Raw genomic sequence first — 14,000 nt, 5'->3', positions numbered from 1 at the left:
TTTTATCTTACAAGGCCCATTAATTAACTCCCAACTTTGGAATTTTTTTATCAACCTTTAACATTTCTCCATTCATTCAAATGATTCACATTCTTATTACACTTCTTAGTGTTAGGAAATATCCCCTACTATAAATTGCTTTTATGAATTACTAATATATTTAGTAACTTTAATGGTGCATGATTTCCAATGTCTTTTAGATGAATGATTCTATATATTCATATTTGCAGTTAATGGATGCTAATCTTTGTTCAAAAAATTCAACTCAAGAAAATATAGATGAGATATTGACACTCTCCAATACAGAGGAGTGTGGTAATCAAAGTAAAGCTATATTGGAGAAAGAAACATGCAATTATGGGACAAAACCTAGTACAGCAGAAGTTAATTGTCTTTTAGATCTGAATTTAGATGTTGATGTATCAGAAAGTGAGGGAAAAGAAAAGGAAGTCCCATATGAAATTGAAACGAAGCAATTATCCAACTCAATGGAAAAGCTATTTAATGATATGCATAGTAACTCAAATTGGAAACCTTTGGAGAAAGATTTATATTTAAAGGGAATAGAAATGTTTGGGAGAAACAGGTATTAATCTTTATTTATTTAATTTTCATCTTGCACTTACTAGTATATATTTATTGCTTGTATTATTATTTTTTTTAGTAACCATGCTGGTGGTAACCAAATCTCTACTAGAGTATCCGGTTGAATAATTTTTTTTAATAGGTCTCTTCTAATCACATTTATTTATTTTTAAAATTCAAATATGATATTTTGCTTAAAAAATATGAGGAAAAGGGAGAAATCTCCATACTCTATAAAGAATGATAAGAATAAAGTAGAATCACCACAAGAGTAAGAGATTTTTGATAAGATTAAAGTTTGGTTCAAAGAAGAACCTTATAAAACATTTTGATGTCACTCAAGATGTTTTCCTTTTTCAAAAAGTTTTCCATGTCTTACAATGAAAATACATATATATCTAACACAAAATGACGGGGTGCCTAAATTATATACAACTAATGACATTGTGCATAAACTATCAAATATTTAGGCACATACACAAGTTAACATAATTCCTAATTTTAAGGTACGACTATTATATCCCAAAAATTAAAAATAAGTTTTAAGGTATTTCTATAATCAAAAGATTAATATAATGTGGATCAATCTTGTCATAGGTCTTAAGACTAAGAAAATTAACAACTTGTTTATCTAATTGTTCTTTTAGCTTCCTAGCATTTCCTCTAGTCAATGTTCATTCAACTCTTAGTTCTTGAAGTTCATTAGCCTTTATGTAGAGTTGGTCCACATCATTTTGGATAATTTATGTTAGATTGAATTGAATGAGATATGAAATGAACAAGATTTATAAACGAGAGACATTTTTCACCTTACAAGTCAATTTTATAAGATTAAGTTAGGTTTAACTCAAAATATAAGATGATACCAAAATCTATCCAAATTTTGTCAAGTCATTCTCTATTGAACCAGTTGAATCATACTCCTGATGTCCAAATCCTATATATGAAAGTTTTAGATTAAATTATATATATTTTGAACAAGTGTTTATAAGTGAGAAACATTGTCCAATTACCCAACTTACAAGTGAGTTTTATAGAATTGAGTTACACTCAAATCCAAATCCTAAGTTTTTATATTTGATTTAATTTATTGTGCATATTAAATCTTCTCATTTGTTGAGTTTTTTTTCAAGATATTGTTTTTGTAATGATTTGCAGTTGCCTTATATTTCGGAACTTACTTTCTGGCTTCAAGACTTGCATGGAAATAGCTAGCTACATGTATGCTGAAGGGTCAATGCCCTATGGATCCATGGACGAAAATGGAAAGTTTGATACAAAGGGCACTGTGAGTATTACAAACTTTAATTTCCCTATGTTGTTTTAATTATAGTCTTGAATTTTTCTATAAGTCTTGTGATCAATTTTTATGCAATAGTCATCTATTCATGTATCATAAAATAATTTTTGAATTAAGAGTGATTTTTGAAGGACCATGAGATGCCATCAAATTCAAGGTCATTTAGGAGAAAAGGAAAAAGTAAGAAATTAAAATATTGTACAAAGTCACCAGGCCTGCCATCAATGTGGAGAAGAATTAGTGAAGGGAAAGATGAACCCTATAAGCATTATACACCATGTGGATGTGAAGGAATGTGTGGGAAACAATGTCCTTGTCTTCTTAAAGGATCTTGCTGTGAAAAGTATTGTGGGTATGTCAATTTTCATTCAATTGTCTTCATTTTCTAGTAGTAATAAATCTTGTATGCACATGGTTGTGTATTTCAATATTTTTTTAAACAATATTTAAGTGTGATGAGTTGGTTTGGTTTAGTTTTTGGAAAAAATAAATCTGAATTAATAAAAAATAATTGGTTTAGTTTGATTTTGATAATTTTTATTCATCAAATTCAAACCAAACTAAATCAATGAAAAATAGGTTGATATTTTGAAAATTTATTTAAAAAATATAAAATAAATCACCTTTTATTCAAACACAATAGACTTTTTATACAATTAAAATAAGTATATAAGCTACAATGAAAAAATATAATATATAATTATAAAAATTACATGAATGTAACATATTTTTTGAAGATAAATATACTAATATAGTGTAAAATAAAATAAAATAAAAATATAATGGTATGGTTCATATTTGAGTAATTAATTTTAAATGATGTAAAATCAATACTTGAATAAATAATTATTGAATTTGATTGATTTGGTTTGGTTTAGACTAAAAAAAAAAAGTCAAACCAATTTAATTAATTTGATTTGATTCATTTGTTCATTAATTTGGTTCTTACACCCTAACAATACTTGTGTGCTATCTAGAATAAAAATTATAGTACAAGAATTTTGATATTTATGTTTTAATCAGAATTATGTTTGTATTCTGATTTTATCATTAAAATATATTTTATTCTACAATTTAAAAAACATATAAGTGGAACTAAATGACAAAGTTTGTGATTTTTTGATAGATATAAATAAACTTAAAAAGATAAGTTAAAAAGAGCAGAAGAAATATATAACAGAATAATATTTTTGTCAATCAATAATGTTTTAAATAAGATTTTATTTGTATCTATATGCAGGTGTGGCAAGCAATGCAGAAATCGGTTTAGAGGATGTCACTGTGTTAAAAGTCAATGTAGAAGTCGTCAATGTCCATGTTTTGCAGCAGCACGAGAATGTGACCCTGATGTTTGTCGAAGTTGTTGGATTAGGTAATTTACTTTTCCTATGAGACTAATTTTGAATATTAATAGTAAGACGTTCAAAGATTATACATTTTTTTTATAAGAAACTTGTTGATTGAAAAAGTCAAGCAATGTTTGGTTCTTGTGTTATATAGGTGGTCTCCATCTTCCAAGTTTGTTTTCTTCCTACTACTTCACAAGTTTACAATTTCTTGTTATATTGTCTCTTCATTTTGTGCATTAAGATGTAATGACTTGCCAACCTACCAAGTTTTTTGTTGCTTCGTTTTGGATTTCGGCCCTCATTACTAAATTCATCTTGTTGGACATATTAACAAGTATGTCTATCTTTGGTTTGACAGTAAAGTTCTGAAAATAACAGTGACTCACCGTGATTTTTCTAATATGATATGAAACCAAACATATACTATATATGATATTTGGGTTAGTGCGGCCTAAACTAATGAAATCTAGTATGCCAATTAATGTGTTGACCCATTTCTCCAAATAACTCATTTTCTTCATACAAATCATAGATTATGAATACATATGCAATTTTATTTGATTATTCTTCAACTTCGATATGACTCCAAACCTACGTAGCATTTTGATTGTTTTTTATTTTTTATTGTTGAAGCTAACTATAAATTTGAAATTTCCAATATCTCTTGCCTTTTCTACTTGGTTTCTATATCACATACAACATTTATAAGATGCTTTATTATAGCACTATGAGCATAAAAATGCATAATTCCCTTTTTATCTTATAATAAGTATTATTACATATCCTACATATACATAGTTGTGGCGATGGTTCATTAGGGGAGCCACCTCATCGTGGAGATGGTCTATGTGAAAATATGAAGCTTCTTCTAAGGAAAAAACAGAGGGTAATAATTCCTTTACTCTTAAATTATTTATATTTAATTCATAAATATGCAAGTCTTCTTATATTTTTATTCTTTTTTGTTAGATTCTTTTGGCAAAGTCCAATGTTGCTGGATGGGGAGCCTTCTTAAAGGTTAAGATGTTTAATCTTGTTCGAAATAAAATAAAAATAAAAATAATAATTAAAAAATTAATATATTTAATCTAAATCAAATCACATACATCAATTTTTTCATTAATATTTTTGTTTATATTTCATTCTAGAAACACTAGTTCATTTTAAAATGATGTGAAAAAAATGTTTGTTTGTCATCACTAATTTTTAATTGATTTCAGAACCCTGCCAACAAAAATGATTTTCTAGGCGAGTACACAGGTGAAGTAATCTCTTATACAGAAGCAGAGAAACGTAGTAAATTATATGAACGTGCAGACTTCTCTTTCCTTTTTGACTTGGATGACCAGGCAAGTGTCTCATATAACTACCTACAATATTTTCTCTTAAAATAGTTTTCTTTATTAAATACAGATACTAGACATGACATTGATACAAACATATCGACACCAATAATAAGGATGTCGAGATGATGTTAGCTATATTATGTTGATTGTTTTGTTATCTTTCTGCCGACTTTCATTAATTTTTATATATTGTCGTCCACATCTATTTAATGTAAGGTACGATATATTAAGCTTTTAAACTAAAAAAATGTAACCTTGTTAAATCTACTATTTGTTTTTTGTTTTCAGTGTGTTCTTGATGCATATCGCAAAGGAGACAAGTTAAAATTTGCAAACCACTCATCAAAACCCAACTGTTATGCAAGGGTTAGTCTAAGAACTCTTTTTCGTGAGATATATGAAACACATTACCTCTCTACCCTATATTATAAGTCATTTAAGGTTTTGGCACATGAATTAACATATTAACATATTTTTATAAATCACTCTCTATTGTCTGGTTTTAGTTACAAGAATTGACAAAAGATATATATCTTTTTTGTTTTTTCAAAAGCAAAATTGAATTAATGAGGTGGTTGAAACTCTTTATTTTGTTTTATGATTCCTTAACAATTGTGATGAATTGACATATTGATTTGGGTTTTGTATAGATTATGCATGTTGGTGGAGACTATAGAGTAGGGATATTTGCGAAGGAACGCATTGAAGCTGGTGAGGAACTTTTCTATGATTACCACTTTAAGGATAATCATAGACCACCTGCATGGTTTCTTAAACTTTCATCCAATAATAATAATAATAATAATAATAATACTTCCAAGAGAAAAGAATCTACAGATTCTCTTGGCAAGCCAAAGAAACGCGACTCTCGTTGACCATGGACTATATAATTCACTACTATACTTGTCTTGAGGATTTAAATTATTGATACTAACATCATCTCCAAAATACAATAAAAAAAACATATAGTGTTGGAGTTTATATAATGATGATGTTGATGACATATTTATCATTTTATTTTATGTTCTTGATGATAACTTTGGCAATTTTAATTTAATGAATGGGATGATTTTGACCATTTCTAATGGCAAGATGTTTGAGTACCTTGTTTTCCATTGAAAATTTGTATCTTATCATTTTTGTTGGCTTCCAATTAGATTGGTTAATGAGTTAAGAAGGAATAAATGAAAAAGTTTTAAGGATAATGTTAAAGCATGAGATTTGAGATGTTCACCCACAATATTTTGTGATCTTTTGTTTTATTTTGCTGTCCAAGTTACCTCTATATGAAGTATGGTGACCCATACTTGTTGGAGTGTTTTAAGACTTTGTAATCATGGTTAGGTGACAGACCACCATGCTGTCCTACTGTTTTTCTCTTTTTTGTTTTTATATATTGTATTAGAAACAATATTTTGAAGTGAATGAAAGTGATCTATGTTTCTGAATGTTAAAGAGACTTACAATTGGTATCTAGAGCCTCTTTGTTCTTGAAGGGCCTATGATTTAAAGCCACAAAAAATCCAGCATACCAATTTTTTTTTTACATAAATAGAATACCCATTTGAAAAGAAAAAATCACTAGAGAAGAAAATTAAAAAACCTGTTTTCTTGATACCCAACCTTTTTTTCTTGATGGCTTCTAACAATATTGCACTACCAGCACCTCCTGTATTTACAAGAAAGAATTATGAAATCTGGTCTGTAAAGATGAGGACTCAGTTGAGAGCATATGATCTTTGGGAGGCGGTGGAAACAGCTACTGAACCACCACCTTTGCAAGAAAATGCAACTGTTGCTCAAATGAGATACCACAATGAGCAAGTTGCTAAGAGAGCTAAGGCTCTTACCATCCTTCACTCTGTTGTGAATGATGATGTTTTCATGAGAATCTCACACTTGGAGACAGCAAAACAAGTTTGAGAGAAGTTGGAAGAAGAGTTTTTTGGGAATGAAAGAACCAAGCAAATGCAGCTTCTTAATCTCAAAAGAGAGTTTGAAGCCTTGAAGATGAATGAAGCTGAAATCATAAATGATTTCATGACCAAAGTTATGAAAGTTGTGACCCAAATTAGATTGTTGGAGGAAGAATTTCTTGATAGTAGAATTGTAGAAAAAGTCTTGGTGGTTTTACCCGAAAGGTTCGAATCCAAAATTTCTTCACTTGAAGAGTCTAAAGATCTTTCTAAGATAAGCTTAACAGAGCTTACAAATGCTCTTCAAGCTCAAGAGCAGAGAAGACTTCTTCGACAAGAGGAAGCACCAAAATCAGCCTTACAAGTTAAACACAAAGAAAAAGCCATACAAGTCAAAGATGAAAAGAAATTTGCTGAGCAACATTATGGAAAAGATACAAAGAAGAAAGAAAGGTTTCCAAAGTGTGGAATCTGCAAAAGAACTAGCCAAAAAGAGAGTAATTGTTGGTACAAAAGAAAACACCACCACCAATACAATGTAGATATTGCAACAAAAATGGACATATTGAGAGGTTTTGTAGGCTAAAACAGCAACAACAAAATCAACAAAGTCACACTTCTCAAAAGGTAAATGTGACTGAAACAGACGATAGCGAAGAACTCTTGTTCATGGCCAAGACTACAAAAAGTTTGGAGGATGGAGACATTTGGTTTCTTGATAGTGGATGCACACAACACATGACTAGCAAACCAGACTTTTTTTCGGAGCTCAAACCTGCTACAAGATCTGTAAAGATCGAAAATGAAGAAAAAGTTGTCATCACGGGTAAAGGAACGGTGAAAATTTATACTGCAACAGATATTAAATATATTTATGATGTTCTTTTAGTGCTTGAACTTGATCAAAACCTGTTGAGTGTGGGTCAAATGATGCAAAACGGCTACTGCTTGTTATTTAAAGAAGGAAGTTGTGTGATTACTGATGTTAATAATCATGAATTATTTGAAATAGATATGAAAAACAAAGTTTTCCTATTAACTGGAATTTAGTTTCTGAACATGAATCTAAATTGAGTAAGGCTGAACTTGATTCTAAGCTTTGGCATAAGAGGTTTGGCCACTATAATTTGAAATCCATTCAATTTGCTCAAAAGAAAAAGTTGGTCAAAGACTTGCCTAGTATTCAAATATGCTCAGAAGTGTGTGAAGATTGTCAACTTGGTAAGCAACATAGATTGCCTTTTCCATGTTCAGCTACATGGAGAGCAAATAAAAAACTTGAATTGGTTCACTCATATGTTTGTGGACCTATTAATACTACTTCACTCCATGGTAGCAAGTATTTCATTCTTTTTATTGATGATTTTACAAGAATGACTTGGGTTTATTTTCTTAAACAGAAACCTGAAGTTTTTTCTGTTTTTAAGAAATTTAAAGGCTTAGTTGAAACTCAAAGTGGCTATTTTTTGAAGAAACTCATAATTGACAATGGGAAGGAGTTTATTTTTACAGAATTTAATAAATTTTGTGATGAGTTTGGTGTCGAGCGCCAACTTACAGTCAACTACTCACCCCAACAAAATGGAGTTTCTGAGAGAAAGAATAGATCTGTCCTTGAAATGGCTAGATGCATGATATTTGAGAAGAAATTGCCAAAGTCTTTTTGGGCAGAGGCAGTAAACACTGATGTGTATCTCCAAAATCGACTTCCTACAAGGGCTGTAGAGGGGATGACACCTATTGAGGCTTGTTGAGGCATCAAACCTTTTATAAAGCATCTAAGGGTGTTTGGTTCATTGTGCTACACTCATATACCAGAAGTCAAAAGAACCAAATTGGATGAAAAGGCTGAATGAGGAATTTTAATAAGCTATAGCTCAAAATCTAAGGGCTATAAAGTCTATAGAATTGATTCAGAAAAAATTTCCATTAATAGAGATGTTATAGTGGATGAAGATGCATATTGGAATTGGGAGACCTCTCAAGTTAGTAGGCATTCAACTTTGCCTTCTTTTGAGAGCACAATGGAAGATCAAGATGAAGAAGTTGATGATGACTTCACTGTAAGAGGTACCCGACCTCTTTCAGAGATTTATCAAAGATGTAACAGTGTTGTCCTTGAACCTACTAATTTTGAAGATGCTAGTAAAGTTGAGGAGTGGAACCAAGCTATGAAAGAGGAGATGGCCACCATTGAAAAGAACAAGACATGGCAGCTAGTTGACGAGCCTAAAGACAAGCATGTCATTGGAGTTAAATGGGTCTATAGGATAAAGATGAACCCTGATGGATCTATCAAAAAATACAAGGCCAGAATTATGGTCAAAGGCTATGTTCAACAATCCAGAATTGATTACACAGAAATGTTTCCACCGGTAGCAAGAATGGACACAATTCGAATTCTTGTAGCATTGGTTGCACAAAATGAAGTGGAAAATTTGGCATTTAGAACTCAAATAAGCATTCTTGAATGGAAGTCTTGATGAAGAGATTTATGTTGCTCAACCTGATGGTTTTTTAGTGAAAGGAAGAGAAGAAATGGTGTATAAGCTTCATAAAGCTTTGTATGGGCTAAAACAAGCCCCTAGAGCTTGGTACAACAAAATTGATATCCATTTTCACAATCAAGGCTTCAGGAGGAGTGAAAATTATACAACTCTTTATGTAAGAAGGTTGTTGGAAGGTGGTTCTTTAATTGTCTCTTTGTACGTTGATGACTTGCTAGTAACAAGCAATAATCAACAAGAAATACAAAACTTGTGGAGGACATGAAAAACCAGTTTGAGATGTCTAGTTTAGGAGAAATGAACTACTTTCTAGGCTTGGAAGTGTATCAATCTGAGGATGAAATTTTTCTGAATCAAGAGAAGTATGCTCGTGAGATTTTAAAGAAGTTTAGAATAGAAAGTTGAAAATCTGTCCCCACTCCTTTGGTGTCAAATTTGAAGTTGTCAAAGGAAGATGAGACTGAAAAATTTGATGCTTCTCTTTATAGAAGCTTGATTGGAAGTCTACTTTATCTTACTTCATCTAGACCTGACCTTATGTATGCAACAAGTCTACTCTCAAGATTTATGTAGAGTCCTACCAAGACACATTTTGCTGCAGCAAAAAGGGTCCTTAGATATGTTAAGGGCACTACACAATTTGAAATATGGCACAAACCAAGTGAAAATGGAAGTTTGATAGGCTATGTTGATAGTGATTGGGCTGGAAATATTGATGACATGAAGAGTACTATAGGTTATGCTTTTTCCTTAGGCTCTGGCATGTTCTCATGGAACTCAAGGAAGCAAGAAATTGTAGCTCAATCCATCGCTGAAGCCGAGTATGTAGCAGCGGCTGGAGCAACAAACCAAGCTATTTGGTTGAGGAAAATCCTACTTGATTTGGGAATACAATAGTTGGAAGCAACCTTGATTTATTGTGATAGCAAATCAGCAATTGCTATTGCTGAAAATCTAGTTCAACATGGAAAGACCAAACATATTCAAGTGAAGTTTCATGCTTTACGCGAGGCTATAAAAAGTCAAGAGATAAAGCTCGCTCATTGTTGTTCGGATTCTCAAGTTTCTGATATATTGACCAAATCTCTTCCAAGAGTCAAGTTTGAAAGGTTTAGAAGGTTGCTTGGAGTGTTCATAAAAAATCTCAAGGAGAAGTGTTAAAGCATGAGATTTGAGATGTTCACCAACAATATTTTGTAATCTTTTGTTTTATCTTTAGTTTTATTTTGCTGTCCAAGTTACCTCTGCATGAAGTATGGTGACCCATACTTGTTGGAGTGGTTTAAGACTTTGTAATCGTGGTTAGGTGACAGACCACCATGCTGTCCTACTATTTTTCTCTTTTATGTTTTTATATATTGTATTAGAAACAATATTTTGAAGTGAATGAAAGTGATCTATGTTTCTGAATTTAAAAGAGACTTACAGAGAAAGTCTGAATTAAAATCCGAAAAACTAATGTAACTACTGTTTATAGTGATTGGATAAGAAAGAAAAGTATTTTTTTCTTATAAATTTTTCTTATGTTGTTGATTCCTAAGCGTAGTGTCCCATGCCGCCTATTGATACTAGTGGAGTATGATTCACCTAACTGCATATGAGGCTACATTAATAGTGTTTAAATCTAAAATTCAAGCATACGATGTATATATATTTGTATTTGTAATTATCGTATTGTGAATATATTATTTTGTATAGATAAAATATAAATATAATGATTAAGTATAAAATGAGAATAATAGCATTTTTAATTTATGAAAAATAAAAAAAGGATGATTTTTTTTCATAACACTACGCCAAAAATGTCATTTAATAGCGCTCCTTTTACAACGCTTACTAAATACAAGCGCTGTTGTAAATATATTTTAAAAATAACGGAGCCTATCACAACGCTTTTTTGACAAGAGCTGTGAAAAAAACGCTGTTGTAGGGTCATATAGCATTTGCGCATAATGTTATAAGGCTTTTACAGCGCTTTTCTAACAAGCGCTGTAAAACGAAGCGCCTTCACGTATTATTTTACAGCGCTTTTTTCACAAGCGCTGTAAACGACATGCGCTTTCAATAAATTTAACTACCTATTACAGCGCTTTTTTCACAAGCGCTGTAAAAGACATGCGCTTTCAAATAATTTAACTACCTATTGTTGGTGTAATGACCTCTATCCTAAGGAAGTTTTACACAATATTTTCAACTAGATTATCTAATTCTTTCCTAAGTGATGAACTTAATATCAAAACCAACTTGTTTAGGTTGTTTCTACCATTTGTAAATTTTGCTAAATCAAATTTTAGTGATTCAACCTTTCTTTCAAGTTCAGTAAAGCTAGTGAGTTTATCATGTGCTTCCTTTTTCAACAGTTCATTCATGTCTTCAAGAAACTTATGATCTTTTTTTAATTTCTTCATACATCATGCACTGTTTTTCTAACATTTTCTTAGTGCAAATCAATTGTTTGACTACCTTAATATGTTCATCATGCAATTCATTGAAAGCATCATGCAATTCTTCATAAGAGGGATTAGAGGTAGTACTTACATCGCTGTCTGAGGGATTAGAGGCCATTAGACACAAGTTTGCTTCTTCATTACTTTGTTTATTTGTTTCTAATTGTCAATTACTTTTCCTAGAGCATTCAGATTGTTAATGACATGTGTGAACCTTGTCTGCAAGTCATTGATTGATTCATCCTTCTTCATATTGAAGAGTTCATATTCATGCATCAGAGTATTTTTTATGGCCCTCTTGACATCAGTTGTGCCTTCATGAGTTTCTTGGAGTGTATCCCACATTTCTTTGGCAGTTGTGCAATTTGATACCCTGGAAAACTCATCAGCACTCAAAGCAGAAGTTATTATATTTTTGGATTTTGCATTATAGCCAACTTTTTCTTATCATCATCAGACCAATCAACTCTTGGTTTCTTGATAAATGATGATCCATCAGTGCCAGCAAGTTTAGGCACATAAGGACCATTTTCTACTGCATCTAATATGTCAAGCCCACTTGCCTCTAGAAAGATAAACATTCTTTCTTTCCAATACATGTAAGCAGACCCATTAAAGGCAGGGGGTCTAGCTAAAGAGGCACCTTCGCCCAAGAATTCAATAGAGGACATTTTCTTTTTGAGAACTAGTCTAAAAGATCAGGCTCTGATACCAATTGTTGGTGTAATGACCTCTATCCTTAGGAAGTTTTATACAATATTTTCAACTAGATTATCTAATTCTTTCCTAAGTGATGAACTTAATATCAAAACCAACTTGTTTAATATTAATTCCAATTTAACAGTAAAAGATTCAAAAATTTATTCAAAACTAAGATTCAAGAACACATGCATTATCAAAATAAAGAGTATAGAGATAGAAAAGTGTGCACCCTGGATTTTTATACTGGTTCGACTATCAGTTTGATAGTCTACGTCCAGTCCTGGAATCAATTACCTATTCCAGCCTTTATTAGAAATGATTTGAGTATGTTTACAGACTTTCCAGCACCTCACTGCCTATACATCCAACTCAACATCAATCTTCTACAAAAACCAATCTATGCTTAAGAACTATTCGCGAAGCTCTAGCAAGATCAGATTGAGATCTCTTTTAGATGATCACACACTCTAAAAGATGATCACCAGTTTCACAATACTGGATTTCCACACACTTTCTTTTACAAAGATAATTCTTGCAAAAAGACTAAAAACTCTTGATTCAATCACAATCAATTCTCACACTTAATATTTGCCAATAAAGTTTGTGAGTTATAACAATTTCTCTCAAAGTGTATTATTTGAAAAGTTCAGTTCTTTCTATGTATTCTGTAATTGTTATGAAAATTGTGATTGATTCAGTTTATATAGTTTCAGAAAAACTTCAGACAAATCGATTTCCGAATCGATTTTATTAATGTGTATTACTAGCTCAATCGATTTCCCAATCGATTTCGCTTCTCTTGTTTTTCTTGAAATTCTTGAAATAGATGAACTAATCGATTTGCTAATCGATGTTTTTAATGCATAAATCAGAACTTTGACGCTCAGTTCTTCTCAGAGTCGATTGAGTAATCGATTTATAATTGTTTTGTTCAAAATGTAAGATCAAACAATCGATTACTCAGTCGATTCTCTTTTTCTAACATAATCGATTTGGCAATGGGCTAATGTCTCCCTGTAACTCAGATACTCAACCAAATCGATTTGCCAATCGACTGATTTCTTCCTGTAACTTAGACATTTAATCAAATCGATTTTCCAATCGACTGATTTCTCCCTGTAACTCAGATATTTAGTTACAATCGATGTGCCAATCGAATATGCAGTATGTCTCTGATAAATGATAAACTGATTCATTTTTGCTTGATTGCTTGAGATCCAAGTTTTGTTCTGGTTTTGTCCAAGTGTAGTGTTTGATTCTTTCCTGAAATGTATCTCAACTCAAACTATTAGATTAATCAGATAATGCATATACATTGTATGTTTGGGAGTTACATCAAAATCACAGAGGCATATATCTTACACCTATTACAGCGCTTATTGACAAGCGCTGTAAAAGACATGCGCTTTCAATCAATTTAACTACCTATTACAACACTTTTTGCACAAGCGCTGTAAAAGACACGCGCTTTCAAATAAATATCATTTACTTTTAATTAAATAAAATCAAATTTAAAACAAATTTACGAACCCTCATCACCTCTACTCTGGGAACCCTCATATCCTCTACGTACTGTGCAGCCATCTACGTTGTCTCAAGTATTTTTTACTTTGTTTTTGTCAAAAAATCTTTAGTTTTTTAATAATTGAAAACTAATAAATTGTTATATATTATTTTTTTTGAAATTTGTTGATATGTTCTGTTTTGAAATCTTTTCTGTTTTGAAATTGTTATTAGATATGTTGATATTGGTTTCTTTTTGAAACTTGTTGATATGTTTTGAAAGCTTATTATTTTTGTAACTGCATTTATATAGGTCGTATAATATGGATAGGAAATGGATGTCTG

General features: G+C 31.3%; 2 protein-coding genes across 2 annotated transcripts in view; one reads left to right on the top strand and one right to left on the bottom strand.

The window, feature by feature from the left end:
• LOC101511861 (histone-lysine N-methyltransferase EZA1-like) overlaps nucleotides 1-7,451 on the top strand; it is a 14,833-nt gene extending 7,382 nt beyond the window's left edge. Inside the window, exons 9-17 of the mRNA XM_004514990.4 lie at nucleotides 231-586; nucleotides 1,744-1,873; nucleotides 2,017-2,237; nucleotides 3,126-3,257; nucleotides 4,033-4,120; nucleotides 4,204-4,251; nucleotides 4,455-4,583; nucleotides 4,869-4,946; nucleotides 5,231-7,451. Coding sequence (XP_004515047.1) covers nucleotides 231-586; nucleotides 1,744-1,873; nucleotides 2,017-2,237; nucleotides 3,126-3,257; nucleotides 4,033-4,120; nucleotides 4,204-4,251; nucleotides 4,455-4,583; nucleotides 4,869-4,946; nucleotides 5,231-5,455 — 1,407 coding nt within the window. The 3' untranslated portion in view covers nucleotides 5,456-7,451. The remainder of the gene's footprint in view (nucleotides 1-230; nucleotides 587-1,743; nucleotides 1,874-2,016; nucleotides 2,238-3,125; nucleotides 3,258-4,032; nucleotides 4,121-4,203; nucleotides 4,252-4,454; nucleotides 4,584-4,868; nucleotides 4,947-5,230) is intronic.
• Nucleotides 7,452-11,609: 4,158 nt separating this feature from the next.
• On the bottom strand, nucleotides 11,610-12,121 carry LOC140919796 (uncharacterized). Its single transcript, XM_073366442.1, has 2 exons — nucleotides 11,910-12,121; nucleotides 11,610-11,823 (listed from the first exon to the last, which is right to left on the bottom strand). The coding sequence occupies exons 1-2, from the start codon at nucleotides 12,119-12,121 to the stop codon at nucleotides 11,610-11,612; spliced, it is 426 nt and encodes a 141-aa protein (XP_073222543.1).
• Nucleotides 12,122-14,000: the final 1,879 nt, after the last annotated feature.

This window comes from Cicer arietinum, chromosome 3, assembly GCF_000331145.2.
Source record: "Cicer arietinum cultivar CDC Frontier isolate Library 1 chromosome 3, Cicar.CDCFrontier_v2.0, whole genome shotgun sequence".
NCBI classification, from domain to species: Eukaryota; Viridiplantae; Streptophyta; class Magnoliopsida; order Fabales; family Fabaceae; genus Cicer; species Cicer arietinum.
This window is presented reverse-complemented; position numbering and strand designations above follow the sequence as displayed.

What these genes read in the sequence shown, in the direction of transcription:
- LOC140919796 (XM_073366442.1), bottom strand. Translation starts at nt 12,121, where the DNA reads ATGTCCTCTATTGAATTCTTGGGCGAAGGTGCCTCTTTAGCTAGACCC. An exon ending in AAGAAACCAAGAGTTGATTG is followed by an intron (nt 11,824 to 11,909) that starts GTCTGATGATGA and finishes TGAGTTTTCCAG; the next exon opens with GGTATCAAATTGCACAACTG.